The sequence below is a fragment of the Phaethon aethereus genome (assembly GCF_964289735.1).
Source record: "Phaethon aethereus genome assembly, chromosome: 14".
In the NCBI taxonomy this organism is placed as follows: Eukaryota; Metazoa; Chordata; class Aves; order Phaethontiformes; family Phaethontidae; genus Phaethon; species Phaethon aethereus.
In genome coordinates, this window is record NC_138590.1 from 2,443,376 (window position 1) to 2,466,355 (window position 22,980).

The 22,980-nt window shown below is 46.8% G+C and overlaps 1 protein-coding gene across 1 annotated transcript in view; it reads left to right on the top strand.

Annotated features, from left to right (window-relative positions):
• ETF1 (eukaryotic translation termination factor 1) overlaps positions 1 to 16,641 on the top strand; it is a 29,212-nt gene extending 12,571 nt beyond the window's left edge. The window contains exons 2-10 of the mRNA XM_082006266.1: positions 2,813 to 2,988; positions 3,816 to 3,955; positions 7,300 to 7,438; positions 8,364 to 8,554; positions 9,288 to 9,417; positions 10,208 to 10,363; positions 10,958 to 11,022; positions 12,255 to 12,402; positions 14,988 to 16,641. Of these exons, the coding sequence (XP_081862392.1) occupies positions 2,813 to 2,988; positions 3,816 to 3,955; positions 7,300 to 7,438; positions 8,364 to 8,554; positions 9,288 to 9,417; positions 10,208 to 10,363; positions 10,958 to 11,022; positions 12,255 to 12,402; positions 14,988 to 15,070 (1,228 nt within the window). The 3' untranslated portion in view covers positions 15,071 to 16,641. The remainder of the gene's footprint in view (positions 1 to 2,812; positions 2,989 to 3,815; positions 3,956 to 7,299; positions 7,439 to 8,363; positions 8,555 to 9,287; positions 9,418 to 10,207; positions 10,364 to 10,957; positions 11,023 to 12,254; positions 12,403 to 14,987) is intronic.
• The last annotated feature ends 6,339 nt before the right edge of the window (positions 16,642 to 22,980 follow it).

A 22,980-nucleotide genomic window follows, 5' to 3' on the forward strand; every position in this document is an offset into this window, starting at 1 on the left:
CGGAATGATCTAATTCAGTGATCGGATCCTGACCGTGTGCTTGTTTAAGGAAGAGGGAGATGAGCAGGGGCTGCTGACTGTTAGCTTCAATTAGCTGGCTGCCTAATGAACTACTTGGTTGGGTGGGTTAGCTGTACCCTGCAGGCGGCAGCAGCAGCATGCTGGCAAGGGGCTGCCTGCCTCGGGGTGCTGGGTGCCCGGGGACACGGGGTGACAAGCTGGCTGACTCCTTGTGCTCCAGGCTCCAGCAGCCTGGCATGCTGTGATGTGCTCCGGCTGCCGCTGCTCTGGAGGCAAGCTGCACCCCTGCTGTTTTGCTGGATTCTGCAGGAATTGGTTAGTGCCTGAAATAACTTTGGCTGAGTAAATACTGGCAAAAGCACCTCAAACCAAAGAAATGCACTTGATGTTGGTAATGGAAGGTGCTTTTGGATATAAATCCAGACTGGAATTTGCTGAAGGGTTGGACCAAGCACAGCACTGTGCTGTGTTAAACTAGTTTGAGACTTAAATGAGGGAGAACATATTATCTGAGACCCTTTTCATTTTTCTGTTTGCAGTAGTAAATCACGAGGGCTTGTGAAGTCTGCTGTATTACCTCGAGTAGGGTGCTTTGGGCAGAGTGTTCCTAAGGAGCAGTGATTTGACTGACATGCATGACTTTGCCTTACAAATAAGATGCCGTGTGTAATATAAAAAATCACCAGTTACAGCAGCATTGTCAGGGTGTGGGTTTGGTACAATCCAGCCGGCTCACAGTGCGCAGAGCTGCGCTCTGGCCAGGGGCTCTGCTCCTGCCGGCGTTTCTGGGGCAGCGGAACATAACACGAGGCCAGGGGCTGGGCGTTGAGGGGTGGCTTGCATTTGAAAACTGAAGGTAGCTTTACAAGTGCTTTTTTTTTTTTTTTTACTGAAGAATTGGTCTTGGGAGGGCATGCCCGGTTTTCCTCCTTGCTATTGCCACACCTGCTCCCCTAGCTCGCTGTCTGCTCTTTCCCCTCTGCCCTCAATACAGGAAAAATCACATGAAATCTCTTCCTAGCAGGAGAGCCACGGAGTGCCCAAGGGGCATAACTGTCCCCTCTCCCACCTGCCACATTGGGATGCCCTTAGTTCGTGCAGCAAGTTAGGCATGATGTGCAGAGCTTTCTAATGTCTGGGAAGTCTGAGAATCTCTTCTTTCAGGGGAAGAAACGAACTGTGTGAGCTTGCCTCAAGAGTGCTACTTTCAGAAAAGTCGGGAAATGTTGCTTTCATTCTGATCAGCCTCTTACTCAAAGGAGCCTGCTGGGAATGATAGGCCATTATATCTCCCCTAAGGCTTGTGCCATTCACTGGGGTAGCTAACTGCTTTAATTGAGTGGTACGTGGAGTATTCTTGGCTGGTGTGACCTGGAAGTTTGATAGCTGTCAGCATGGCTCAAAGCTCCTTTTGGGAATAATGCGTGCAAGTGTCTCTTTGTGACTTTCTTGATTAGTGTGTATGGGGATCTTGGATATTAAAACCAATTAGTTGTCTTTAAGGTCAGGGACTTATTTGACCTACCAGCATCTGTTTCAACTTGGCCCGAATTGAAGATCTTTGGAAGAGGGCTGTACAACTTTTGTAAAGAGGCTAATGAAGTGATGCTTTTTAAAGCACTTCCCTGCTGTCTCTGTAGCCCAAACACTTCAGACAGGATGGTAGCACATGACAATTTGAAACAGCAGCAGGCAGGTGCTGTGTTAGTCTTCTCCTACTGTAAGAAATGTAAAAGACTAAAACCCATTTTTTTTTTTATGGCTGAAAAGGTCTTTCTTGGTTCTCTAATTCAGAATCCTGAGTAAAGGTTTTTTCACAGAGCTTAGCTGGTTTGCCCGTGAGAGGGCTGGAGGACACGATGAGGTATTTGGTTTTTATGCCATTACTCTAATATGAAGTATGAGGTCTGGGTTAAATTTGAGATATTGCAGAAGCAGCACTTCAGACATCTGGATACCTCGATGGCAAACAGGAGGTACCATCTGGAAGGCAGACAGGAACTTCCCTGACTTCTTGTTTTGGCTTTGGATGGATTTGAACCACAAGGCTGCTTTGGGGATTAAGACCTCTGCAGGATCCACCCCAAAGCTGTAGGAAAAACTAATATCAAACTTTTTTTCCATTTAACTGAAGCCAGTTCTGTGATTTGTGGGGTCTTATCTCCTGACTCCGTGCCTGGGGTTGGTGCTCCTGAACTAGCAGTCTTGTGTTTAAGAAAGCTTCATTTAAAGCAGCTGCCAGAATTAGTGAGCTTCTCTATAAAGCAGAGTGCTAGTGGGAAAGTAGAAAAGACTGCTACAAAAGGATCCTTCCAGTTCCGTTTTCTATATGAATCTGAGGAGAACAAAGTGTTAAAACAGCTCTTGGGCTGGCTAGTGCTTCAGCTGTCTGAGAACAAATGGAACGGGCTTAAAGATGTTCTAGTATGTGGCTGCATTTTTTTAAATAATCTCTGCTGGGGACTGCTTACATGCCTTTAGCTTGCAGCCCTATACATATGTTCTTTTTTTCCAGAGTAGTATCCCAGGTTAAATGAGCAGCTTTCAGAGGACTTGCTTGGTAGTGGCTAAGCTGAACACATGGTTATGGAAGCAAATCCTCTGAAGAGCCTGTTTTGTTTTCTTCTCTCTCCCATTATTGTCTAGCGGAAGGGGAATTACACCGGTAACAGTGAAGTGAAGCATCCTTGGTGGGAGGGAGGAGAGAGAACTGCATGCATGGAATATGGTATGAATACACTTGTTGCTTTGGCTGGTGGCTGCTCACAACCCCTCTTTTTTCCTTTCTCAGCAATGGTACCAGCATGATATCGTTGATCATTCCCCCCAAAGACCAGATTTCGCGAGTGGCAAAAATGTTAGCGGATGAGTTTGGCACCGCCTCCAACATTAAGTCTCGAGTGAATCGCCTTTCAGTACTGGGAGCCATTACATCTGTACAGCAAAGACTGAAACTCTATAACAAAGGTAACTTCTAGCTTGTATGGATGCTGGCAAACTTCCCTTACTTGGAAGCAGCCTTAAGTTTCTGCATTATGCAGTTTTCTGCTGATCAGATCTGTTGGCCTGTGCTGCTGCGTTTTGCACTGATATCCAGGTATGTTGCCCATGGGTGGCTACTTCAGGGGTAGAGCTTGGGACTAGGATAGTAAGATGGTCCTTCTCTTTAACAAGTGGGCTCATGATTCTGTCATTAGCAATGCTGACTCTTCTAAACTTGGCCAGCCTTAAGAGCTATTCCACAATAGTTCATTTGCATTAAACTAGTGGTTTTCCATCAAGCAGAAACTTAAGTATGCCTTATGCATGCCACTGTGCAGCTACCATAATTTTGGGAGGAAATAAACCTAGGCCATCTAAAATGAGTACTGGAAAAGAATTCATTGTTATTGTCTTTACAGTGGCACGTGGCCTTCATTGAGATGGTCAGCCTATAAATCTCTGTATAAGAACTAGGAAAGCTTCATGGGGATGTTCAGCCTTTTTCTGGATTCTGTGAGCTCGCAAGCTCATGGGTTTAACAGACAGGTACACGTTCTTGCAGCTCTGTTGCAAGTCTTTCCATCCGTGTTACCTTCAGCTTCCGGCTCTAAGCTATTCAGTATAGGTGCACTAAATTTGTTTTCCATTGTAGAGATCTGGGAGGGAATGAGGTGGGGGAAACGTAAATTAAAAAAAACTTGGCAACTTGGATTTCGACTCTGCCTTAAGTCTCAAGGCCTAGTAGCCAGTTTTTGTTGGGTACAGCTTGCAATATTTCTTAGTGATCTAAAATTGCATTGTATCATTTATAGTACCTCCAAATGGTCTGGTTGTTTACTGTGGAACAATTGTGACAGAAGAAGGAAAAGAGAAGAAAGTCAACATTGACTTTGAACCTTTCAAACCAATCAATACGTCGTTGTATTTGTGTGACAACAAATTCCACACAGAGGTAAGAAGTCTCCTATTGCCTGCTGGTCTTGCAGTAGTCAAAGTCAGACTGCTTTGCTAGACTCACTGGAACAATCCGTGGTGTGCTTGAGTCCACAGTCTGTAGAACAGCAGGCTTTAATTAAGACATCCTGCTGGTGAAGCCACTGGATGGTTTGTGACTGGCTAGTATTCAGAAATGTGTGATATTTGCTGAAAGGAGTTAAGATACTGTCCAGCTCCGACTACAGCTGACTTCATGGCCCAGCTAGTAACTGCTGAGTTTGTGTAACCTGCAGACATAAGCTTTTCTCTGTAACTGGAGGCAGGTTTTTTTTTATTAACCCTAGAGGCCCATAGATCTTATTCCAAGCCAGGCCTTAAAGTAATGCCAAGATAATATTAGTGTTGCCAGTCTTGATATCAGCTGTGTTAACCGAGGCCCTTGATGGAGAACTGGCGTGTGCCTAATCTGTCTGGGGTAAAGTGGGATTATTTTTATCCAGCATGTACTTATCTTAGTTAAATGAATGGTTTGAGGCATATTTAAAGTAATGTGGATTACACTAGTCTTGACTGCATGAAGTCATTTTATTGTGCCTAAGCCTGTTTTGGCTCTGTTGGCAGTTGCAGAGGTCTCAAATATTGAGTAGATGACTGACTGCCTTTCACATCCATGGCGTTCACCACAATATATTTGTGGACTGAGACTTAATTGCCTGTCATGAAACCCCCATGACATGGGCTTGACGGGCCCTTCAGTGACATAGTTTGTGGGTTTGCTTGGGTTTTTGGAGAGCTGATCCATGACTGGGTTTCAAAGGGTAGGAGTACAGGAAGGAAAGGTATGCTTGTCACACAGGTGAGGTACATCCCTGTTATTCTGTCTCCCTGCCAAGGATGAAATCCCAATACATCTTTGACCTACCAGGAATAAGGAAACTGTGCACAGGTACAGCTCTTGGGTTCTGCTGAGCCCACATGTCCATAGGCAATTGAAAGCAAGAGGTAAACAAGAGAATTCAGGAGACCGCTAGAGGTGCAAAGCCAGGGGAGATGTTTGTCCCTGCAGTTGGCGGTGGGTGGATGGTGGCGGGTTGCCTTCTGCCCTGTCAGGAAGGGGATTAATTTGGTCTTGTCTGCAGCTACTGATTCAATAGCAAAAAAAAGCAGCTGCTGCCTAGTGGGCTGTTCTGAGGAGGCAGCTGTAAATACTACAAAGTGTATATTTTTGCATATAGGCCTTATATAAATACATATTTATATCTTTATAAAAGATATAAAATATATTTATACCTTTATAAAAATATATCTTTATAATATAAATATATATTTATAAATTTTACAGTGTAAAATACACTCTTGCTGGTGTGTAGTGTTGCTCAGCAAGACAGTGGCAATAACTTGAGAGAAATTTGTGGTAATTGCTGCTACTGATGATGATGTGATTACTAACAGCACCTTTCTCCATGGGCTGTTTGCTCTCCTGTGTCTTTTGTGTATGTGATTGTTTTACTTGGTATTGTCTGTGCTGAAGAATCAAATCAAGCTGTAAAAGCCTATCTTGAGCAACTAGATGATGTTAGCACTGAAGTCTTGACGTGTCTCTAAAAAGGACGTGATCTTCACCTTTAGGCTGGAGCTGCAAAGAGGAAACTCAGCCCAGGCTGAAGGAACAGAATAAAAGCAATAGTCCCGTTTTTGTGCTTGATAGGTCAAACAGTGGAATTGATGGCCTAGAACTAGCGAAGGGGAAACTGAAGGAATCACTGATCATTGGATACTTTATTAAAATAAGAGGGAATCAAGAACATCAGAGCTGTAGTCATCTGCTGCCTGGCAAGAGTATCTGATAATAATTCCTCTAGATATTTTATTGCCTTTGTGAAACCGAAGTAACTTCCCAAGAGGGTTATGAACCCTGATGTGTGTCTGAAGGGTAGGATTTACAATGACTTATTTTGATACCTTGGCTGGAGCAGTCATTCCAGTCACACGATTTGCTTGGCTCCGTCCCAGTTAAATAGATTGCAATGTAATATGCCACTTCCACCCTCTCATTCATCCCACTGCTGAGGAATTAATACAGAATATTTATTTTGGCCAGTAGATTCCCTTAAACCTTAGTGTCTGTTTCTTTTAAGCTTGAAAGCTGTAGACTTGGTTGTGTGGATTTTGGATAAAGATGACGGGTGGTTTTTATCCTTTCCATTCAGCCCAGTAATCAAGCTGGCAGGCATGCAGGCAGGCAAAGGTCCTATGCAGTAAACCAACACCATCACTCTTTCAGTATTAAGCTGGTGACTTAATTCCAGCAATCTGGAATTTGACAAGTTCTCCATCCCGCTGATGTGTTTTTGCCAGCCAGAAAGAGGATTCTTGCTATTAGTTTTATTGGGCATGTGTAAGTGAACAGGAGCGCGTGTGCTGAACTTGCCTACCCGCTCAGGCTGCCCTTGAGGGCCCAGTAGCTGCCAGATTCCCTCAAAAAAAGGAGTGTAGAGTTTGGGTACTTGTGGGTGTCCCACACCACCAGAACCATGAAATTGGACAAAAGTAACTTGAAAGCCTTGATACTAAGCAGTGCTTTAGTTGTTAGTCAGCTTAAATGACCTTACAGGATGAATTCAGCTGCCTTTTTTAAAGGGGAGAGAATTGAAGGATAACTTCATTTACCAACAAACGTTATGCTCTCTTCTTTATAGCCAGTTATACACAGGACAATTATTGCAATTATTGCTGCTGTTACTTAATTCTGCTTTGTAAGGCTGAATTTGTCATAGTCACTATAGATTTCATCATTCTCCCTCTGGGACTTGAAGTGAGCAGGTGCAGCGAACCAGTATTTGTGGTAGTTGGCAAGTTGAAAGTCTGCTTCAGTGCTTTGTGTATAAAACTGAACTGACAAATAGCCCGATTGGTGAACTAAGCAAGTTCTGCTTTCCTGGCTGGGATGCCAGGAAAATTACTCTTCCAGTTTTGTCAGCCAGAGAGGTGATGCAGCCTTGTAGATGTGTGATCCGTTTCACTTAACACTTTCCAGAGCTGATCTTTAGGGTTTTGCTATCACACCTGCCTGTGATGTCATGTGATGAACTGGTAATGCTGTGAAAATAGTTATCAAGCTTAAACATGAGTTTTCTTTCCGCTCTTGGCAGCGTTGTGTGAGATAGTAATCTGGGATTGTCTCAAGTCCTGAATCTGCTGTTCTTCCTCTAGTTTATTTGTGTAAAAAAAAAAAAAAAAAATGCAATGACCACCTACAGTACTAAAATTTATTGAGGTGTATTGTTCCTGGTAGCGTTTCTGAACCAGGGTCCTTAATAAACTGGTGCTTACTGCTAACAACATCATTTTCTGTTCCAGGCTCTTACAGCGCTGCTTTCCGACGACAGCAAGTTTGGCTTTATTGTAATAGATGGTAGTGGTGCACTCTTTGGAACTCTTCAAGGAAACACAAGAGAAGTCCTGCACAAATTCACTGTGGATCTTCCAAAGAAGCATGGTAATGCACTAGTCTGTCTCTAGACTGCAACAGAATATCGTGGGGTGGGACGTGAGGGTGGAAGCAGGGAACTTGGCCTGTAGGTGTTTAGCTCTACTCAATTCTTTGCTCCCTTGGAATCTGACAGCAAAGCCTCTAGTCTGAGCCTTCTGTCAAAATTAATGAATCACTGTAATATGCAGTTGATCTTAAAATGGCACTTTTTATTTCTTGGTGCCTTTGACCCTTTATTTGGTTTTGGAGACAGTCTTAACTAAATTTTAGTAGCACAAGTAGTAATACTACTTGGTAGCGTCTTTAAAGTTTGCATCTGATGGTGTTGCATGCAAACCACAGTGAAAAGCAAGAAGCTGTTCCTTGCAAGAAGCACAGAAGCCTAATGGAGCAAGCAAAATTCTAGTTCCACTATATGATGCTGTATTGTAGTGAGGCACTGATGAATTCAAATTGTCTTTACTGTCCTTCTTTGTAGATTAGGATAGGAGAAAATTAAATAGAAATGCCAGTAAGTTTCTGCAGCAGATAGTGGTGGCATGCATTGCATCAGCAAGAAAAGTATGTGAGGCAGTGTAACAAAGGAATTGCTTTTCATGAAGGTACAAGACACAGAAAATGTGCACAGATGTTCAAAATTTCTAGAGAGAGTTGCGAGTCTGTATAAAAAGAAAAAAAAATAAAACAACACCAACCAACATATTTCCCTCTGTGGGGTACGTGGAGAAAAATATCTTGGTGTGAATGAACCTTCTTTATTCACTTGCTGTTTGAAGGAGTGCCCCTGGCTCTGCTCATGGCAAACTAATTCTGCATGCTGCATCTGCCCTTGGCTTCAGTTATTCACGGCCCAGTTGGGACCATGTGCTAATAACCTTCCTGAAATGAAATGGCTACCAAATTGCTACCTCACATCTGTTCTCTCGTAAAGGTAGAGGAGGTCAGTCTGCCTTGCGTTTTGCTCGTTTGAGAATGGAAAAACGACACAACTATGTAAGGAAGGTAGCAGAGACGGCTGTGCAACTGTTCATTTCTGGCGACAAGGTGAACGTGGCTGGTCTTGTTTTAGCTGGATCAGCTGACTTCAAAACTGAATTAAGCCAATCTGACATGTTTGATCAGGTGAGTGGCCTTTTCTGAGCAAAGCCCAAATGTTTAAGGTGTCAGTAGTAACATGGTGATACTAGCAGTAGCTCTGGTATAAGATGCATCTTGGGAGGAATGTAACCTTGGTGTCTTAAGTGATTTCACAGAATCATTAAGGCTGGAAAAGACCTTTAAGGTCATCAAGTCCAACCATCAACCCAACACCACCATGCCCACCACATCCTGAAGTGCCATGTCTACACGTTTTTTGAACACTTACAGTGATGGTGACTCCACCACCTCCCTGGGAAGCCTCTTCCAATGCTTGACCACTCTCTCCGTAAAGAAATTTTTCCTAAATTTGATCAAAACTAAAAATCTGATGTATCCTAAAGGGGTTTCCCTTTCCTAATAGCTCCTGCAAGGAGGTGAGATCTCCTTTTCTTAGTTACAGTGCTAATAAGAAACCTGTCCTCCCTGATTTGGAACTGGCATTCACGTTCTTTGTGTTCCCAGATCTAAAGTAGAAGCTTTATTGGAATTAAAATCCACTAAACCTAATCTCTGTGTCCCTGCTGCTTGAAAATTGTGCTTCAGTATTAAGCATTCAGAGGTCCCTCTGACTCAGAACCTCTGCTTGCAAATGAAGCAAAATAGATTAATGCTGTGACTCTTGCCAGGTACTTATTCTTGTGGCATTGTGAAGTAGTCTTATGGCAGTGCTGGGTAGTAGACTCTTTTTTTCATGTCTCCTCTTTTTCTTGTTTAGCGGTTGCAATCCAAAGTGCTCAAACTAGTTGACATTTCATATGGAGGAGAAAATGGATTCAATCAAGCAATTGAGTTGTCAACTGAGGTCCTCTCCAATGTGAAATTCATTCAAGAGAAGAAATTAATAGGTATGTGACTACATGTTTAGCCTCCTCCTGAGCCAAAGTTGCTTGACTGAATCTTGCTTTAGACCTCTTGGTAGTGCCTTTGTGTGCTACCTCAGCCTTGGAATACTTTCTGACCCTGCCATGCTTTGTGAGTTGGGCAGAGCATGACTTGTGGCTGTTCTTTCTGTTACCGGGACAGTTTCTCAAATGCTGCAGGACTTAACTGAGTGGGGTGTTTTTCGGTGGTTGTTTTTTTCCCCCATCAAACTTCTCAGATCTTCTCTGTGTATCCTTTCATCAGATATCTCCCTAGTTTCAGGCCTTCTGTTGACATTTGGGTAGGAGGGGAAAAATATCTCCTCAGATTGCTTGCATCTTCAGCTAGATTAGAGTTAAGATTTACTTTGTTTTTTAAGTTGGCAGTAGAAGTGATCTCTTGTTTGACTGTCAGCAGACACACGTTGCTACATTGAAAGCACAGGAGGGCAATAGTAACAGTAGCTACCTTACACTGAAAAGAGTGAAGTTTAAATGGTGCCTGCTGGTGGGTTAGTCCAACTGATTGTTTGGTAGCGAAGGTAAGCCTTTCAATGGAGGGAGATTCTTGACAGGGCAGTGTTTGGAGTTGACTTTCTGCTGATGAATGTTCTAAATTATATGCTTTGACATGTCACCATATCCCTTGCTTCTTTCAGCAGCATTGCGGTCTCCTTTTCCAGTTTCTTCTTGCATTCAAATCAGGTTTGTTTAAAAAAATCCATGTGGCATGGTGAGTGTTCATGCAACCTCTTTCTTTGTATCCTGGCTGCAGGACGATACTTCGATGAAATCAGTCAGGACACGGGGAAGTACTGTTTCGGTGTTGAAGATACACTAAAAGCTTTGGAAATGGGAGCAGTAGAGATACTGATAGTCTATGAAAATCTGGACATAATGAGATATGTTCTGCACTGCCAAGGCACGGAGGGTAGGTAGCACCTCTGTGAGGCTTGAAAGGTCCACGAGGGTTTAGCACCTAAGCCGTCTCACTTGGATAGATTACGCTGGAGGATCTCCCGAAGTAGATCTTTAAGGACTTGGTCAAGGGGATGTTGTGTAGGCAGGTCATTAACTTGCTGCTTCCCAGCTACTGTGGGGGAAAAGCCTGAAACCGGCAGGCTTCCACTGTGGAGAAAGAATTGCAGTGCTGGGGTGGCAGTTTGCCACAGAGCTAGCATGAAATCTGCCTTTTGGTTGTGTAAGTATAAATGTGATAGCAGTGCTTTATAGAGGGGAGACTGACTTGATCCTTATGGCCAGAAACACAATTCTTACTGACTATAGACAAACCATATGCCTACAGCAGGAGCTTTTCCATTTTTTGTTGTTGGCCCTACAGTTATTCTCTACTGGTGTGCCCTGTTTGGTTTCTCATAGAGCTTCAGCTAGAAAGACAGGCACTGTCAATGACCAAACCCCCTGTGTTGTAATTGCTGGCAGTTGTCAGTCTCTTGCTATCTTTAACCTGTGTTGGGTAGTCTTATCCAACCTAATATTTTTTTTTTTTCCCCTCCCTTCTCAGAGGAGAAGATCCTGTACTTGACACCAGAGCAAGAGAAGGATAAATCCCACTTCACAGATAAAGAGGTATTTCAGCTTTGGGGCTTGTACGTTTATTCTTGTGAACTGGTGCAGCATTCTGAACATCTGAACTTAGTTTGCCACAAGCACGTGAGCATGATGACCTTTCTGGCACAAATAAGACTTCAAGATGGTAGCCTGTGGCTCTTCCAGTTCACCTTAAGTGTAACTCCTGGATTCTAGGCTTACTTTTCTCCAATCTGCCCTGCTGCCAATTGTAGTGTAAATTAATTGAAGTGACAGGCAACACGTGTTTTTTTTGACCACCATCAAACCATCTGCTAGAAGAGTCTGGTAACCACCATGCAACGTGCAGGCTAAGGTTCCAAACCTTTACTCTCTGCTTATTGTGCACTGATTTGGTCAATACAAAACAACTGTGAGGCTAGAAACTATTACTTGGATTTAAGTGCAAGGGAGCATTTGCTTCTAGATACATTTGAAATGTGGATCTGTCATTCGCTGCCTGCGAGTTTCTTGCCTGCGCAGGTCAAAAAGCCCTGACAGGGTGCAGGGTCTGTATTACTTTGCAGAGTAAGCTGAGGGGAAAAGGTCTGTCCCTTACAAAAAGGGTGGTCATGTCTGTCTTGCATTAGGACCGCCAGGGTAGCCATTTCCAGCTGCTTTCCCTCTTGGCGGGGTAATTGCTAATTCCTTCTGCACACGGAAGGTTTACAATGTTATCTGCAATGAAGAAGTGTTTCTACGCCAATAATCACTTGACCTTCTGCTTATAAAACTGTGCTTTTTGCCTCTGTATTTGCATAGGTCAGTATTTCCTAGAGTAAACAGTGCCTGAGTAGATGAGTGGCGATGGGCTGTTTGTGGGGTATAAAGCAAATCTAAAGAAACAGTGAAAACCAAGAACACAGTGTGAGGTGACAGTTGAGCAGAAAAATAAACACGGCATTTTTTCTCTCGATTCTGCCCTAACTTCCGTAGTATGGAGGCCCAAAAGAAGGCCTGTCAGTATTTAACTTCTTAGCACCAGGAGATTTGTGCTTGTGCCAGCACTTGTCTGATACAGATGTGTCAGGAATGCCTGCCACCTGGACCCTGGCAAGCATGTCAGGCTGCTCCAGCCTGCAGAGCATGAAGGCTGGTGTCTCTGTCTTGGGACTGAAAAGACAGTGGTGATGTTTAAGCCAAAGACAACTTTTGGTATGAATTTTCTCAATACCTAACATGCAGTGACTGTAACATTTTTTAATTCCCCTTCCCCCCCCATGTCTATGTAGACTGGCCAGGAACATGAACTGATAGAAAGTATGCCTCTTCTGGAGTGGTTTGCAAACAACTACAAGAAATTTGGAGCAACATTGGAAATTGTTACAGACAAATCACAGGAAGGATCCCAATTTGTGAAAGGATTTGGAGGAATTGGAGGTAAACTGCAAGAGAAAAATGTGCTTGTCTTTTTTTTCATGGTTGATTTGATAATCTGGTGCCAACATAAGTGGGATTACTCTTACTCGTATTAGTTACGATACCAGTTTAAGAAACCATCATGCTCATCAGGGATCTCCAGGTGAATTCATTCCATATTCAGCAAGATGATGCTGCATGTTAGGCAGCTGTCGCTTTCCGACTGTGTTCCTCAGATCCCCTTGTCCTTCAGAATGCTCAGGGTGGAGTGTCCTTCTTTCCAGCTGCCGAATTTCAGAAGGGCTGTGAACTGCTTCACTCTGTCTCTGCACAGTTGTTGTTTTCTGGCAGACCATGCCCTGCTGTGTAGAAGTGGTGTATGACAAATGCCGGTCTAGTTTCTGAAGCAGCTGGATATCTGTTACTCATCTCTCAGAACTTCCCTGCACTTTGCTCCCAGGTCTTCTGCTTCTTTTCAAAATAAAAGTATTTTAAGCCCAACTTCATGGAGAAATGAGGCTTCTGAAATCCTTCAGTCTTCTTGAGCTCACTGACCAGTTTTGGCCAGGTCTGGCAGAGGTGCAGATAACTTAATGTGCGTCAGTCTGACAAAAATCACTAGAAGGGTGGAGCAAAACCCCCTGCCATGCACATTGTTCTCCCTGGACTAGGGATTCCAGGACAAAGCTGTTGCTTGTTTTCTGATAAGCCAACTGTTGCCACTTGCTCTGTTTATCATAGAATAGTTTGGGGTGGAAGGGATCTTTAAAGGCCATCTAGTCCAACCCCCCTGCAGTGAGCAGGGACATATTCAACTAGAGCAGGTTGCTCAGAGCCCCGTCCAGCCTGACCTGGGATGTTTCCAGGGATGGGGCATCTCCCACCTCTCTGGGCAACCTGGGCCACAGTTTCACCACCCTCACTGTCAAAAATTTCTTCCTTTGATCTTGTCTAAATCTACCCTCTTTTAGTTTAAAAACATTACCCCTTGTCCTATCACAAGAGGCTCTGCTAAAAAGTCTGTTCCCATCTTTCTTATAAGAAAGGGCTTATAAGCCCCCTTGAAGTACTGGCAGGCTGCAATGAGGTCTCTTCCTTCTCTTCTCCAGGCTAAATAACCCCAACTCTCTCAGTCTTTCTTCCTAGGAGAGCTGTTCCACCCTCCTGATCATTTTTGTGACCTCCTCTGGCCCTGCTCCAGCAGGTCCATGTCTCTCCTGTGCCGAGGGCTCCAGAGCTGGACGCAGCACTGCAGGGGGGTATCCCCAGAGCAGAGGGGCAGAATCCCCTCCCTCGCCCTGCTGGCCATGCGGCTTTGGATGCAGCCCAGGACACAAGTGGCCTTATGGGCTGTGAGCGCACATTGCTGGCTCACATTCAGCTTTTCACTCACCAGTGCCCCCAAGTCCTTCTCGGCAGGGCTGCTCTCCATCCCTTCATCTCCCAGCCTGTGCTGATACCGGGGGTTACCCCGATGCAGGTGCAGGACCCTGCACTTGGCCTTGTTGAACCTCATGAGGTTCACACGGGCCCACTCCTCGAGCTTGTCCAGGCCCCTCTGGATGGCATCCCATCCCTCAGGCGTGCCAACTGCACCACTCAGCTTGGTGTCATCTGCAAACTTGCTGAGGGTGCCCTCGATCCCACTGTCCATGTCACTGATGAAGATATTGAAGAGTGCTGGTCCCAGTACAGACCCCTGAGGGACACTGCTCGTCTGGGGGCATTGAGCCATTGACCACTACCCTCTGGATAAGACCATCCAACCAATTCCTCATGCACGGAATAGTCCACCCATCAAATCCGTATCTCTCCAGTTTAGAGAAGGATGTTGTGGGATGGATGTAAAGGAAGGATGCTTAGGCTGTGGGATGTGTAACAGAGTTGATTGTATTGTAAAGAGAAAACAAGAAGGAAACAAGCTTGAATTCTTGGGCTACATAAGGAGCAACAGTTTTCTTAAGTTTCCAGGCTTTGTAATTCCAGGAGTCCTTCCTGTCCTGCCAGATCCAGCCTCTTTGCATGGTGGGATACTCTTTGCTACTATGCTGCAGTCCCTGTAGACTTGAAAAGAAATATTCCTTGAATACCCTTCACCTAAGTAGATGTTTCCAGGGATAGAGGCCTCCTAGAAACCCAGGTTGGTTTTGGGGTGGGAGGAGACCAGGAAGACAGCTGCTAAATATTGCTTTTACTCCATTGTAAAAGTTCCTTCGGTGCCAACTGCCTTCTGAATTTAACTGATAGGCCTTTGACTGAGCAGTTATATTGGGACAAATGATCTGTTACCGGTATTTTTTGGAGATGCTGTCCTCCTAGAATAGGCTCAGCTTTTCCAGAAGAAAGCTGGTCTCTGGGCAGGTAGGTATTTCTTCCTTTTGGCAATAAATTACATTAGGCTGCAACGCGGATGTGGCATTTCCGCTCTAGCTGCCTATCTGCTGTCAGCCATCAGCTGGAGCCTAACTTGCAATACAAGTGCTAAGTCAGCTTCTGCAAATTTAATTGAGAAACCCTTGATGTGCAGACAGGGCTTAGTAAACTGCTTAAAATGCCTTTTGAGCTCTCTGAATTTTGAAGAAGCTAAAGCGTGTTGTTTTTACCAGGTATCTTGCGGTACCGAGTGGACTTCCAGGGAATGGAATACCAAGGAGGAGACGATGAATTTTTTGACCTTGATGACTACTAGGTAGTCGACCTGGGTCCGGCAAAACGTGCCTCGCCCCTCCAGCATCCAACCCAAGGAGCAAACTCATGGTGGAAAACACAACAGATCCCTGCCTTAGAATTGGAACATTTCCAGAACTTGATCCACAAGCATTGGATTTAAAAAAGCAAAACCCTACACTTTGATTTGTCATAGTGTCAGTACAGCAGCAAACTACTAAGTTCCTATATGCCACTTCGGACTAATTTAAAAAGAATCCCAGTTTTTACTTTTACTCAATGGTGAAATTGGTTGCTCTTGTATTTTATGAAAATGATTTTTTTAACCTTCATGATACATTAACTGCTGTAAACCTCTTCCTTCAAAAATTAATAGAAGTAAGATCCTACTGGTTTGTTTCTTTTTACTTTGATTGGAGAAATCAATTGCTGCATTTTGCAGCAACGTGACCCATTTACATGGCATTCTCAGCTTAGACTGCAGAAGAAATGTAATTAAATTGGAGCCATTCATTCTCTTCAAAAGAATGAGAAGGCACTTACCTAGAGTGCTAGCTTATAATGTGTGGCTTGCAAATTCAGATGGTTTGGGGAGGCTTACCAGCCAAACGTGCTTTAATCTATTTGCAGAAGCGCTGCTCTTACAAACTAGGAAATGCACTTCGTTGATTGCAATGAAAATGCTGCTGAAGTCTTGGGCTTAATTTGGATTTGAGCAGTGCAGCCTTCAGGATTTTTGTTTTTGGTTTTTTTTTTTTTTTTTTAGTCTTGACAAAAATAAACATACGAATTTAAGTGAGGTAAGGTACACTTTGCTTTGTTTTGTTCCTCAGTAATTTTTTTCTTTTTGCTTCAGGACTGCGTAAGGTTTCCTTGATTATGTGAATTTGAACCCACAGTTCTTAAATGGAAGCGGGTATTTTACAGGAATAGTTAGTAAGTGGAGTCCTTGACTGAAACCTTAGTACTGGTGCATTTGGAGCATTTGATACTAATACATGAAACGTTAGCACAACCCACTGGGGACATCCATCTCCCAGCACTAAGGCAGTCTGTCGTATCTGCTCACAAGTGTCCTGGAAATCTGATGCTGAACTCTAAATGCGCCCTTAACGGGTTAAAACTTCTGGTCGCATCAAGACTCAAGAAAGCTTTTGTTTTTTTTTTTGTCATGCCTGCTATATAGAAATGCATTTCAACCTACAAGAAATGGCTAAGGGTTTTTCAGAGGGTCTTGCAGGCAGAGGGTGGAGTGAACATTGGCACGAGATAATGCACAAGTCTTGCTTCTCTTCGGGGGTTACGGGCTTCTCTGACGGGCACTCCGACATCGCCGTGCCTGGTGGTTCTGTTCTTCGCTGGCTCTGTCACTCCTGGTGCATCGGTCAAAAAGCAGCTTCTGTTCCAAGTTGCGTACCTGCCTATTTTCCCGATAATCCTGTTTCACTTGAACGGAGGGGGAGCTTGTCTTAAAATTTCTGACACGCTGTTCTTTGAGGTCCAAAATTACTGTTGTTGTGAGCAATAGAATTTGTAACCTTGGTTTTGAACCTGGCAGATGGCTTTGCTGTCCTTTTCACATCAAAGCTGGAATCTCTCACGGGAGGTGTGACTGGGTCCGCCGCAGATCTGCGCAAACCCAGGTTTGAGCACGTTTGCGGTCTTCACAGCGGTGTGTTCTGGATTTTGCCATTGTAAATGGGTCTAATGTGACATGACAAGACCAGAAAAATTGGATGTAAATTTACATTTTTGAATATACTGCTTGTTGTTTCACATGATACATTAGGGTATGCAGCTCCTTTTTGTAGTTTTTATTTTTACTATTTAAGTTTGGAAATGATGCCAAATTTTTGTATTTCTTTAATCAATGTGTTCTCTTCAGTGATATATATTGCATTATATATTGATGTGTATATCAATATATACTGATATGTATTACACTTACACATACAAACACGTTAAACGGGGGTGAAAAATCCTAGCCTTCGCATACTATATAGCCTCTGCAGAGAGATCCCAAGCAGTGATATCTTGGTGTTGTGATGTACAGAAATGGAGAAGAGTATTAAACCATATTTAAGAATATAGTACGGACTCCTGATTTATTTTTCTTTAGGCCAGGAAACACCTGCTTTGCTCTCAGCTCACTGCCAGCTTCAGGTCGGTACTTGAGTTTTAAGGTAGCTGTTTCATGGCTGGGCTTGAACATCATGTTTCTTCATCAGCTGTAGCCAAAACCTAACTTCAGAAGCCGTGGGGGGACCCAACAACCCAAGTTTAAAGCAAGCTGTGCTGTGAGTGTCACCTAAGGGGGTCTTCTGAAGACCTGAGGCAGATGAAAAATACCCTGCAGATGCAGAAACCTGCCCTTAATATTCCAGTCACGGAACACCTGGGCATTACTTTTTTTAAGAAGCCTTTTATACCCTGCCTCTTCCTGTGGGACAAATCCGGCTTGGAAACATGCTTGCTGCCTCTGTTTTCTCCTAGGTGCAAGCTGTGACTTTCCCAGGGAAGGCGATGTGTAAAAGGTATCATTAATATCAGGAATTTTAAGGGATGCTTTAAATCACCTGCCAGCTGGTCTGGCCTAGCAGTGATTCCCTGGTTGAAGCTGAGCATCCACCTCCTCGTGCCACGGTACCAGAACAGAGCAGGATCAGTGCCGTGGGGCTGTTTGCCTCTTACTGTTCTGTGCAGGAATAGTTCTTCCTTCCTGTACCCGCTGCCTCATGCTGCCTTTGATCTGCAGTGGCAGCAGACAGGAGAGGGTGGCTCGTGCTCCTTGGGTCTCCGGCTAGCAGAAGTTTTGACCTTTCAGAAGTTTTGACACTTAAAGGTGCGATGTTTCTGCCGGAGCAGAAATAAAAATGATGCATAAACCCACTTTGCTGCCTGCATCTCATGCTGTCTACACCTTCAGTACAGAAAACCGATCACCATTCAGCTCGTGGTGCAGATAAAAGCATCAGGCTGAGATCAGCACAAAATGCTAAAAAAAAATTAGTAATAATCCCATCAGCCAGCACACGTTGCAGGAGAAGCTATCGCTTGCAGAAAACCACCCGTGCAGCCTTACCAGTTGGTGTAATCAGGCATGTGGATGTGTATTGTTCTCAAAAAAAAAAAACCAACCCAAAAAACCCCAGAAATATTTCTCAGTTAACCCTTTACTGGCAGCAACGGCAAACCTGGTTTCTGCTTTTCAAGGGAAAATGAGGAGCCGCGAAGCTGGGACGCCCAAGAGCTGCCTAGTTCAGCGTGGCAAATGCTCCACGCCAGACGTGCTCGGAAGCTGCCACTTCCTCACGTACCACTCTTCTTAGCTGGTCCTCGTGTCTCTTCCCCTTCGCGTTTCAGTGAGAAAACATGAGCTTGTCCAGTTCGCGGAGCCAGGTCCCCTCTGTGCACGCATCCGGCTGACTGCAAAGGTGCTGGTGTCTGTACCTCCTCCCAGAAGCACCTCCCAGTTAGGGGAAGATGAGGCTGCTGGAGAGAAACGTGGGGAAACTATTTTCTTCCTTACAGCTGCCAAAACAAGGTCGCTGGGTCCCTCTAACCCTGCAGGTTTCTGTTGCAGGCTTGCTTTTCTCCCGGTTGCGGGGGTCAGTGTCAGCACTCGGACGGGCTCGTATTCGAAAGCGCTGATTTACAGTCGTCTTTTTTTTTCACATCCAATATCGCAGTGCGTCGGGTGGGTTCTTCCCGGCGTAGAAACGCGAGCGTCACCTTGCAGTGTTCTCACCCGGCAGACTTGACCGCCTTCAGCATGCTGGATTTCTGCAACGGGGAATTTGGAAGGGAGCTCGGTGGGGCCGACTTCGCGCGCTTTCTGACGCAAGTGCTCAGGGGATGTGGGTTTGTATTCGAAAGCCGGGCGGGGTGGCTTTCCGCGTGCCTGCTGTACTGTGGGCTGTTAAATAATTATTTCCCCGGAAAGGATCCCATCTTGATTAGCTGGAATCACGACAATAAATAAAGCGTCGTCTCCAGTACGTTGCATGGAACCACTTCTGCGCACCTCGGAGAGATTTAAAGTGCGCCCCGAGGGTCCCGTCCCCATGCCATGTTGCGCCTGCCGCGGGGCACGCACTGCCGCAGCCGGCTGTGCGTGGGCTTGCCTGAGCGGTTGTAGCGGATGATCAGCTTCTGCTTGCTGTCCTAATGCATTTTTTTTTTTTTTTCCCTCTCGTGCCAAAGGGCTTCAGCTCTTCTAAACGCTTCACCTGCGTGTGCCTTAAGGCCCTCAGTAATACCTGCTGAAATTTTATTTTACATCTAGTCAAGTCCACACCGCTCTTCCTGCGTTCCCCGGTTCGAAGTCGGCGCCGCGTGCTCAGATGTTCTGATAATGCTCTTTCTAAACGCTCCTTTTTGTATAGCTGTAATTAAAGACAGAATTTGCCCTTTATAACTTGTTATTTCGGGAGCTGGAGCCTGGCCTGCGCTGTTGTTGCTAGCGGGCTACAAATGCCATTGTCCTGGGAAGCCGAGCGCAGCCGGCGGCGCTGAAAGGCAGCTCTGGAATTTCACTCGGCTATTTTTAGTTGGTGGTGAAAAATTGCACTTCCAACACTTTGGAACCTTTGTCAGTGCTTAAATAAATCAAAGGGCAAATCCTGACTTCTTGCTAACGAGCGGGACGAGGAGGTGACCTTAAGCTGCTGCGGAGGCTGAGCCGGTGAGGTGGCGAAGCCTGGGACGGGGGGAAGAGCCCCAGCTCTGCCCCGCTGGTCGCCGCCACGCTGGGGAGGGGAAGGGGCTGCGGGGGTGCTCCACGGTGGTGCCGCGCCTGCGGGTCTGCTCCCCGCAGAGCCGCGGTGGTCGCCGCCCTGGACGTGGCAGCTCTTCGAAAGCTGGGACCTGGAGGCAGGCGCTCCTGAAGGATGCTGTGTGGAAGTCCGGGTGCCTGAATACCAAGCTGTCGTGTGTCGGAGTGTTCCCTTCCAACCACCTCTGCAGCTCTAAGACAAAAACAGTTTCTAACCCACAGTTTCTTCTTTCCAATGCCAGAGCAGGAGTTTGCTGAGAAGCTGCTACAACCTGTTTGGCCACCAAGTTTCCACATTGGCACAAAAAAACCTCATTCTCTGGCAATGGGATCCTCCCAGCTGGGTTTCCCTGCCTTGGTGTTCCCTGCTGTGTGCTTGGACAGTCCCAGGCAGCTGTTCTGCTGCTTTCTCTCCGTGCGCTCTGACTTTGGGACTTGGTTTGAATGGGGAGACCTTCGACGAGGCCTCCCTGTGGCTCCCAGTAGCCTCCAGTTACCGGAGAGCTGCTCTGCACCTCGCCCAGGCTCCAGCGGCCCCGTGGAGGTAAGAGGGTACCGAGGGCAATAGCTCCTGGAAGGCCACAAGCGGTGACCCCGGGCACGCACGGGCTGCGCAGTTGCCAGAAAATCACGGCCGGCTCCAGGACACCCTGAGGCGGCCCCACGGGAGGAGACCCACGGCTGGCTCCACTGGTGGCTGCGGGCAGGACTGACCCTGCCCGCGCTGCTGGCCGCGCAGAGCTGAGCAGCCCGGGCCAGCCCGCAGCAGAGGGCAGCCGCAGCCAGCGCGCGCTGCCTGTGCCAGCGCCTGCCCTGCCCCTGGGGCTGGCAGCTGCCAGAACTGGTGAGCTGGAGGATGCTGCCGGGTCACAGCAGAGGGTGCTGCGCAGCGGGGAGACGGTGTGGGAAGAAACCGGGGGTGGCGAGGGCGTGCTGTGGGATCGCGGACAGTGATCCTGTTACAGCGGGGACGCTGTAGCTCTCTCTGCTGTTGCCGGCGCTGAGGTTCCCCCGCACCCCTCAGCCCACCTCGAAGCGCTCGCTCGCCCGCCCTGTGCCCTCACGGGACCGAGGGGAGATGTCCCAACCCATGAAGCCTCAAGCCTCAAGCCCTGAGCAGGTTTCCATCTTGATGGTGGTTTCCATCATGCCGCGCTGTTCATGTGGGCACTGACCCCTCTCCAGGCTGCTTCTCTGGGGTTATCTGCCCTTTTGGGGATTTTGCTGGGTTTGGAGGCAGGGAGGGGCTGCTCTGAGCATCTCAGCACGGAGCCGCATGACGTGCTGGGAAGGAGATAGCTCCCACAGGACTGCGGGAGGTCTGCCTTGTCCCTGGGCACGGTGCTGTGCAGCCCCCGGGACGTGGGCTGTGGGCAGAGGAGCTTTACCTGGGCTCACAAAATCCCTCCTCAGGAGCTGCTCTCAGCCCAGGTTTCTGTAATTGAGTAGAAAAGCTCCTGAATGCTCCCGCATTGCCGCTCGTGCTGCTTCTCGAAACCCCCCAGGAACGCCTGGGACACGTCGGACGGCCATGCTGAACCACTCGCCAGTTAAACTCACCGAAGAGTGTTTAACCGTCTGATTTGGTAAAAGGAGTTGCACTTGCCACGTGTGTAACCTCGTGCCCGCGGCTCTTGCACAAGCACTTCTCCCCACGTGCAGCCTTGTAAAAGCCCGATCACATCTCCTTTCCATCTTCGCTTCTCTAGACTAAACAAACCAGCTCCTTTGGTCCCTCCCTGGGGATCAGGTTGTGCCGCGAGTCCCTCCACTGGCCCCACGCCTGCTCGAGCGTTTATCGCTGCGAGGGGCCAGGCGCAGCATCTGGCCAAGGCTGCGCAGGGCACAGCCCGTCTCTTGCACGCTTCTTGGCCACGAGTGGGTTTGGGACGGTTTTGGGGTTGCACAAGGAGGACACGGACTCGGTGGGAAGGACATGCAGAGTACAGACCTTGGGGCTACCCCAAACGGGGTGGTTCTGCATAGTCATGTCTAAATTTACTCAAAATAGCAGAGAAGTTTGTATTATTTGAGGACAGGAGGGGATGGAGGACAGCAACATGCCTAAAAGCTAAAAGTGTGCAAAAAAATTATTTTCCTAGCGAGAAAAATGGAAAATATAGAGGAAACAGGTGGCAGAAGAGAAGAGGGAGAGTTGGCCAGTCTCATCTGAGCACCGCTGTAGCTGGATGCCATCCTTCAGGAACGCCGGGCGGCTTTGAATGGTCGCAGGCATCCCCGCTGGTGGGGGACGCTGGTCGTGGGGTCCCCAGCTGCGCTCTTGCTGCTGGTGCTCGGACGAGATGTTGGTGCTTCCCTCCTGCATCCTCTTGCTGTCTCCCTGCGGATGTGGTGCCTCCATCTGGGCGCGTGGAGGGGACACCGCAGTCCTTCTCGCTGGATGTTTTGTGGGCGTCTGCCTTTCAGCACAGCACATGACTCCCGTGGCTCCCAACTTGCTCCTCTGGGCTCAAGACCTGGGCGGTGCTCAGAGAAACCGGAGCTGTTCAGAGGCCTGGAAACATCCATGGTTCTGTTAGAAAAAAAGCATTTTACTAAACAAATGTCATGCTAGAAGTCACAAACTAAATGCTGCCTCCAGGGAGGGGGGGAGCGATGCTCCCCGGCACTGGTGGAGACTTTGGTGCCTTTCCCAGGACCATTTGGCCAGGACGGACCCAAATCCATGTAGACCAGGACCATCCAGCCATCTCCCGCACCAGACACGTTTCTGGACATCAGCAGGTACCATGAGCTTTTAAATGCTGCTCCCTAAAATTTGGAGCCCCTGCAAACTGGCTGCCCTGGGGGTGCCACACTCTGCAGGTCTCTCCACTGCCATCGTCACCCCCTTGCTCTGCAGGACATCAGCATCCCTGCGGCTTTGGTGGACACCAATGGGTTGAAGCCACTCAGGACAGCAAGCAAGATGGGAAAAGTTTACTTAGAGATCGTCTCCGTTTAAAGAAAGGGTTTTTGTATCTATTTAAGTAGCGGTTTGCAAAGTTTGCTTAGTGCAGAGGTATTTTGGAGCTGTCCGTGGGAGCCCATGGCAGGGGCAGGCGATGGGGACGGGCAGAGGGACCGCTCACACTCCCGGAGCCAGTTTTCATTAAGAAAAAACCCTTAATTTCTACAGTGCCCGCAAGGACCACCTA